The sequence below is a fragment of the Akebia trifoliata genome, chromosome 3 (assembly GCF_017979445.1).
Source record: "Akebia trifoliata isolate Shusen 1 chromosome 3, ASM1797944v1, whole genome shotgun sequence".
In the NCBI taxonomy this organism is placed as follows: Eukaryota; Viridiplantae; Streptophyta; class Magnoliopsida; order Ranunculales; family Lardizabalaceae; genus Akebia; species Akebia trifoliata.
Window position 1 is genome coordinate 21,652,172 of NC_141377.1, and position 7,905 is coordinate 21,660,076.

General features: G+C 37.3%; 1 protein-coding gene across 1 annotated transcript; it reads right to left on the reverse strand.

The window, feature by feature from the left end:
- Positions 1–463: 463 nt before the first annotated feature.
- On the reverse strand, positions 464–1,536 carry LOC147406138 (zinc finger protein GIS3-like). Its single transcript, XM_086432758.1, has one exon. It carries the CDS (start codon positions 1,289–1,291, stop codon positions 620–622), a length of 672 nt encoding a protein of 223 aa, XP_086288884.1. The 5' UTR covers positions 1,292–1,536; the 3' UTR covers positions 464–619.
- Between the last annotated feature and the right edge of the window lie 6,369 nt (positions 1,537–7,905).

The window sequence follows — 7,905 nt, forward strand, 5'->3', positions numbered from 1 at the left end:
CTTAACTAAGAAGAAATTTAAGAAATAGCCGAAATAATCCTCTAATTATGGAGGACAAAGAAAGGCATAACACTATGATATATTTTTTAATAATAAAAACAAGGATTTTCTTCTAGAGTTTGAAATCTATGGATTGAGGATGTGGTTGAATACATTAAAGAGCTTGAAAATAATTGATTTTGGAGAGAGAAATCAAGATGCGATATTTGCATATGGATTTAGATTCGATAGACTAATGATCATATAAACACGAAATGGAATGGTCAAGAACTATCTTTGGAATTAGTATTTTCGAGATTATGATATCAAAATAAATATAAATCAACCGTTCAATTTCGTATTTACTGGTCGGATCATCTACTTTTTATGGGCATTGTTTATGAGTCACCAAACGCGGCTATTATATAAAAAGAATAAAATAAAATAAAAAGTCACAGAAAAAGAGAAGCGTATGGCAATGCAGATGTGTAAAATTTCTTCCTTAAAAAAAAATTAAAAAATTGAAAAATTTACAAGACCCAAATAGGCAAATAAACAACAAATTAGCGAGTCGAGCTTAATAAAGCTCATTAGAACCGAGCCGAGCCGAGCTGAGTCGAGTCGAATTCAGGTAAGCAGCTCAAGAACCAGCTGGCGCAAGGCTCAAATGCAAATCCAAGCCGCACCCATCATCAAACCCGGGCCCACCATCATCCCCTCCTGAGAACCTACTGAGCGAGGGTACAACCCCACCTCCATGAACCCGAACTTGAGACGACCCTGCCGTCGTACTAACTTCTCCTACACCCTCAAAGTACGTTAGTGGCGCCGCTGGGGCTGATCTCCCACCACCAGAAGGGAACACGCACCCATGCGACACGTGAAACTGCGGTGTCGCACGTGATACGTAGACCCAAGAAGGTGATTGTGGGCCCGGGGCAGGAACCACAATTGGCCCTGATGCTGCGAGAAGGTGAGGTGGTGGTGCGAAAGCAGAAATCATAGGATTTCGCACGTACGAAGCCGCTGAGTTTCTACCGGCTTGCATTTGCGCACGCTTGAGCTGTTGTCTTTCTTTCTTGTGAGCGTTTTGATGGCCACCCAATGCTTGAGAGTTGGCGAATTCTCGACAACAGTACTGGCACTCGTATTTCCGGCCGTCGACGGGAGGAAAAGTGGATGATTCCGGTGACCCAGATCGAGTTTTGCCGGAATCTGCTTCATCGTCTTCTGACACGTTGAATCCAAAGAGCTTTAAGCGTACGTTGTGGGTGTTGTTGCTTGGTTTGGTTTGGTAATCGATTTCTGCCATTAAAGCAAGAAGAGAGAGAGACAGAGAGAGAGAGAGAGAGAGAGTTAAGGAGAGAAGAACATGAGATTATTGGTGGGGTTTGTGAAATCAGATATAGAAGAAGATAAAGAGGGAGTTGAGAATTGTTGTGTAAGAGAGTGGTTGAATGTGTGGGGTATTTATATTAGATTTTTAAGGGTTTATACAGTTGATAGAGAGAGAGGGTTGCGGACATCCCAAGGAGAAGAAAGTAAGTGTTATTGGGAACATAAACCACGAACACTTGGAGACTTAGATTGCGCTTGTCTCGGCATTCTTACACTTTTTTTTTAATTATGTGATGGTTAAATGACCAAAATACCATAAATTGCCTTGGATTCTACATTAAGTAATTGTTGATTGGAATAATATAGATATACCTCTCCATGTTTTGATGAATGTTCGAGAAATCACCCCATGTTTTCAAATGGATGATATGTCCTTGATATCAATCTCCTCTAAAAGACTAAGAAAATATGACCTCAATGTCCTTATCTTTATAAACCCTTGGTTTTTCCTTTCAAAAGTAATTTTCTTCAATCTCTTGGACAAATATCTAGGTGATTTAAGCATGTTTGGTCGATATTAGAAGGGGTTGCGATGGGACATGTCATCTCTTTTTCAATTCGTATTGTTGATGTAAGGGTATCCTAAAATTTACCCAACCGAAAGCCAAGATGGATCGTTTAATAATTGTTACAAAATCTTGGACTCAAACCTACCCCGTTTAATAAATAAGTAACCTGACACAACCTGTGTAATTTGTTCAATAAATAGATTGGGTTGTGTCATGTTCAGGTTGACATGCATAAACTTTGCATGACATGATTATAACATGTTATAAATTATACCTCCAAAGGTTGGATCAATAGTAATATTAGTGATAAGAGTTTGCTTTCTTTAGCTGTGTGTCTGAAACTAGCTAGGTAACCCCCTAACTTACCTTATTGAACATTGGGAATCTTTGGTGTGGTTGGGGGGTGTGACTATAGGGACTGGTTACATCCTAAAAAGGATGCGAGATGCCTTGTGATATCAAAAAAAAAAATTTATAAACTTCCCAACAGAGTCGGTTGGGTTGTTCATATTTATTAGTAGGGTAGTCCACGAGTAAACATTACACAATAACTAAATAGGTCCAAGTGTGTTAAATAGGTTGAAATCCCTAAGTTGGAGTCAACTATTTTAATAACTGGATTAAACGGGTTGACACGAAAAAACATGATTAAGCTTAATCGAAACCTATTAACTTCATGCCATTGCTACCCCTAAATATTTGAGATACCAATGTGTTTTCAAAATGATGGCATGTCCCATTTCAATCTACTCTAGAATACTTTTCGATGACCTAAATGCTCTCATAATCAACCCCTTGACAAAATCTAATGATTTTCTACTCCCCAAATCCATCGTCTCTGTATAATTTTTTAATGCAAATTTTCCTCTTAATATTCTACTTCTTCAACCTACAAACCTTAAGAAGAAAATAGGATTTTTAGTAAAAGTTAACATTGATGGATTTTTACCACTTGGACCTATTTTGGGACGTCACAATATTTACTAAGGGTATAACATCAGTGTCTTTTGGGCATAATTTATTAGGATCTAAATCTATATACACACTCTAACATTTTTATTCTTCTTTGGAACTGTCACTACATTGACAATCCATTCTGTTATGTGCCTAAAAGTGTGTATTTTCTTATTATTTTATAGAGTACTTAATTGTATTTTCAAATCTAAGAGCTATGATTTTTTTCATAAAATCATGAATAATAGTTAATTCATCATAATTTATATTTTATTGACTAAATTGTATGTATTTTCATAAATTTTGAGATTTTAATTATATCCATTTCTTGTAGGCAAAACTGATGAAAATTGAACAATCAAAGATAAGGAAAACTATCAAAGTCAAATTCAAAGCATGTTCCAAGAGATTTGATAATTTCGGATTAATAGAATCAAGTTTTGAATCTATCAAGTCATACCATTTTACTCATAACTTTCAACTCACTTATAATAAATAAATAAAAAAGACGAGATCAAAGAGTTAGAAAATTGATTAAGGGGAGAATAAATTCAAATTTCACAAAATAAAGTTAATTTGAACTTTGAATTGATAAAAAACACATAACAAGTCAAAGATTCCAAATTTATCACGTTTCACCATTTAAACATAACTTTTGACTTAGTTATCAAAATGGGACAAGTTTTAATGGGGTTAAAGTTATAATTGAAAGGGGAAGATAATTTTATTTTACATAAAATATCCAATTCAGATGAAAAAAAGATAAAAATGTGTTGTCAAAGCAACCCTAATTTTTATCTATTAAAAGACATTAAATACTCTCTAAGTTTTGGAAACTCTTTCTTATCTCTCTCTCTCTCTCTCTTCTCCTAATCTTTTCATCTTCTCTTTTTATTTTAAGTTTTAGTTAATATTTTTACAGATTGGAAGATAAATATCTGTTCAAGATATATTTTAAAATTCAAAAAAAGATAAGTCATTTTCTATTTGTTTATTTGTTGATTTTCTAGAATGAATCTTGGTTAATTTCCTAATCTAGGAAAATTGATAAAGCCAAGATGTTTAATTAATTTTATTTTTATTTTTAAAGTTCTTGTATATTTTTTAAATTTCTTAATATATTTTTCTTCAACAAATCATATTTTTAAAATTTTATTTTTTATTTCACCTTATCCCTTATCTCGAGCATGATCCATTATTATTGAGAAAAACTCATTATATCGAATGCTCGTTGTGATGTTGGATCATTGGACGATAAAAATTTTGAAAGGAACAAAATATTATCTAATTCTTAGATTTATAAAAAAAATAGTTTTTATTGTTAAACGTTCCGAATCAAGAACCTTTGTAGATTTATTGATTTGAGTTATTTAAAAAAACATTGAATATAAAATTATTTAAGTTAATTATTGTATAGGGAAATAACCGCACAATTACACGTGTCCAAGCCGATTAAGTGGTACCATGCGCAGATCAACATACAGACGCTACCCAACAACAGGACAGTTCAAAGCAGAGATCTTCCTAATTTGGCTAGAAGGGCAACACAGCACTAAATGAGACCTAGTCTGCCAAAGAGGGTAGACCTGGTCAAAGAATACCCATAATACCCATAATCAGGGAATTCTTCGGGATCACCACCCATGAGAGGAGGAAATCTTGATTCACAGCAATGATCCATAAATAACACAATTTGCAGATAAGAAAGGATCTTCAGGTGGATTGGAGGTCTAACCAGTTCCTTAGACTATTCCTCTACTTCTCTAACTTGAGCGTCAAAGTGATTTTGATAGGTATCACATCGACATAAGGAGGGGGTGACAAGAGCAACTTCGAATCAATGAGGCAAAATCCATCAACACCGCCAATCGAATTCTGACCACACAGAACTAGCGTCGTCCATGGGAAACCAATAGCATATTGATTTCATTCGAAACAATGGTGAGACTCACAAGAACCACCGAAGTCAATGTACCCCCACCCGTGGCACCAGTTGCAGATATTCAATTCTTGGCAATGCTAGAGGCCATGAGTAAGCAATAAGAAGAGATGTAGAAGAAGATTGATGACTTAGCCGAACAGAATAAAAATCTAAGTTAGTGTCTCAATAACCAACAATCAACAAGACAAGATCTCTTATCGAAAGATCCTCAACATCCTGTTGCACTTCGAATACCGAAAGAAGTATTCAATCATTGATCCCAATAGGAGAATGAGGGATAGAAGTTGCTACTGCAACTACTCAAGCAGAGCCCGCAATGGGTCTGACTTAAGAGAAGATCAGAGAGATGATCAGAAAAGAGAAGGAGATGATGAAGAGTGTTGATATTGGCATAGCGACAGCGCAAACTGTCAGGGGGATTCAGAAGTCTCCCTTTACAGTGGAGATCTTGGCAGAAGAAATTTCGAAAAAGTTTATGCCGTTACGTTTTACCCCTTGTTTAGGGACGAAAGACACGGTAGAATATCTTTTCCACTTCCGACAGATGCTTGTCTTGTGGAAGGAAACTAATGACTGATGTACAGATTGTTCTCTTCTAGTTTGTAGGAGAATGCATTAACATGGTTCCACAAATTGCCATGTGGATCTATAGCTTCTTTCGAGGAGCTTTGTATTATCTTTGTAACATATTACATTGGCAACAAAAAAGAGTGGCAAAGATGTAGATGTTCTGTTCAACATGAGAATTCAATCTGGGGAGAACTTCAAAGAGTTTATAAGGAGATGCAAGAAAACAGCAATGTCCTGGAAAGTTGTGATGAAAAAATGACCGTAGTGGCATTCAAAAACTATTTGTCGTTCGGCTCAGGGTTGTATAGGTCTATTGTGAAGAAGAGACCAAAAGCATTAAGTTAGATTGTTCGAAAAAATATAAAAGTATATTCACTTGGAAGATGATCCTCGGAATTCGATTGGGAAGAGCAAGGCAATACATGCTGTGGTGAAACCCAACAAGCAGCACCAACCATAACAACAGAGCAGAAAGAGACCATTCGAGCAGGACAAATAATAGAAGAGTAAGGGGACATATTTTTCTATGCCCCCTAATGAGATTTTACCGCTCATCGCGAATGAGCCTTATTTCGAATAGCAAGCACAACTTCTTCGAGATCAAATAAATCGAGATGAGCGATACTGCAAGTATCACAAATTGCGAGCATACACCACCAACAGATGTCAGGCCTTGAGAAGGTTTCTACAGAGGTTGGCAGAACAGAGCAGACTGAAAGACCTGCCTAAAAGGAAGAAGAAGAATTTACCCCGAGATAAGAACTAGAGGCCTAATCTGCCACATGTAAAAGGACGGGATGGAAGGGCAATAGTGAGACATGTTGTCCTTAAACAGGAGAACAGAAGGTCAGGCCAAAACAGGGCTAACGAAAGAATCAAGAGACGGCGAGAATAGTACTTAGCTCACGTCTACATAGCTAGAAGAGAATCTACAGAGTAGATAGAGCCCTACGAAGAGCAGACTGCGACTTTCACTGATAAGGACCTAGAGGATGTAGTGAGGCCCCATTACGATGCACCGGTGGTAACCCTTCAAGTAGCCATCTTCACTTTGAAGAGGATGATGATCGACAATGGCAGTTATGTCGACATTCTCTACGCTTTGGCATTTCTAAAGATGGGTCTTAGTAGAAATATGCTCACCCCAACAGGAGCACCTCTAATTGGGTTTGACAGGGAATAAACCAACCGTGGGGGAAGATAATCATACTCATGCAGATATAACTAACAACTTTGATAACCAGGTTCATGGTTATCGCAAGCTCCCCATACAATGCTATCCTGGGTAGATGGTAGACACATTAGATGAAGGTCGTTCCCTCTACATACTACCAGGTCTTAAGGTTCCCAATGCCGCAAGAGATGTGGAATGTACAAGGGGATCAAAAAACATCCCAGGTATGTGCGCCGGACAAGGAACCCTCCGAAGTTAATGCCCAGCAATAATAGTTACAGTGGATGGAAACCGAGCATGGAGAACCCCCATGCCTAGAGAACATCCAGATGGTGGATATAGGGGAAGGCTGGCAGATTGGAATAGAAGCAGAACTGGCATCAAAAAAACTGAAAGAGCTAACAGACTGCCTAAGAAAGAATCGGGATGTTTTTGCCTGGTCCATAGAAGAGATGCCGAGGATCAACCTAGAAGTGATCTACCATCACTTGAACGTGAAATCAGCTATCAAGCCAGTAAAATAGAAATCAGAGAGATTATCACCACAATTTAGAAAAGCAATAAACGAAGAGGTTAACAAGCTAATTAAAGTAGGGTTCATCAGGAAAGTGCAATTTCTTGATTAGATAATGAATATTGTAGCAATGCCAAAGAAGAATGGGAAAGCTAGAGTCCGCATTGACTTTACAAATCTAAACAAGGCCTACCCTAAGGATAGTTTTCGTCTGTCGAGAATAGACCAGTTGGTGGATACGAATTTAGGCCACGAGAGGTTGTCCTTCATAGATGGTTATTCTAACTACAATCAAATACAGCTTAACTTGAAAAATCAAGATAAGATAACCTTCATTACTGAGCAAAAGCTCTACTGCTACAAAGTTATACCCTTCAGGTTGAAAAACGCATAGGCAACTTATCAGAAGCTAGTAACATAACTCTTCAGGGATCTGTTAGACAAGACTGCAGAAGTCTATATTGATAATCTGTTGGTGAAGAATAAGAAAAAGGAAGATCACGTTATTGATTTAGAAGAGGTATTTTCTCGAGTGAGAAGAGTTGGGATGAAGTTCAACCCAGATAAGTGTGCTTTCGCAATAACTTCGAAGAAGTTCTTGGGCTACATGGTCACGAAGAGAGGTATAGAGGCCAACACAAACCAAATCAGAGAACTATTAGAGATGCCCTCCCAGAAAACACAAAAGCAAATCCAAAAATTAGCAAGAAGAGTAACAGTCCTAAACCAATTTATTTTCAGATCTTCAGATAAATGCATGCCACTGTACTAGCTGTAGACACCTCAATTTGAATGGGCCCATACTCAAAAGCGGCCCAAAAACAATAATTTTTCAACAAAATGTGCCAACGGGCCTCAAAGGCCC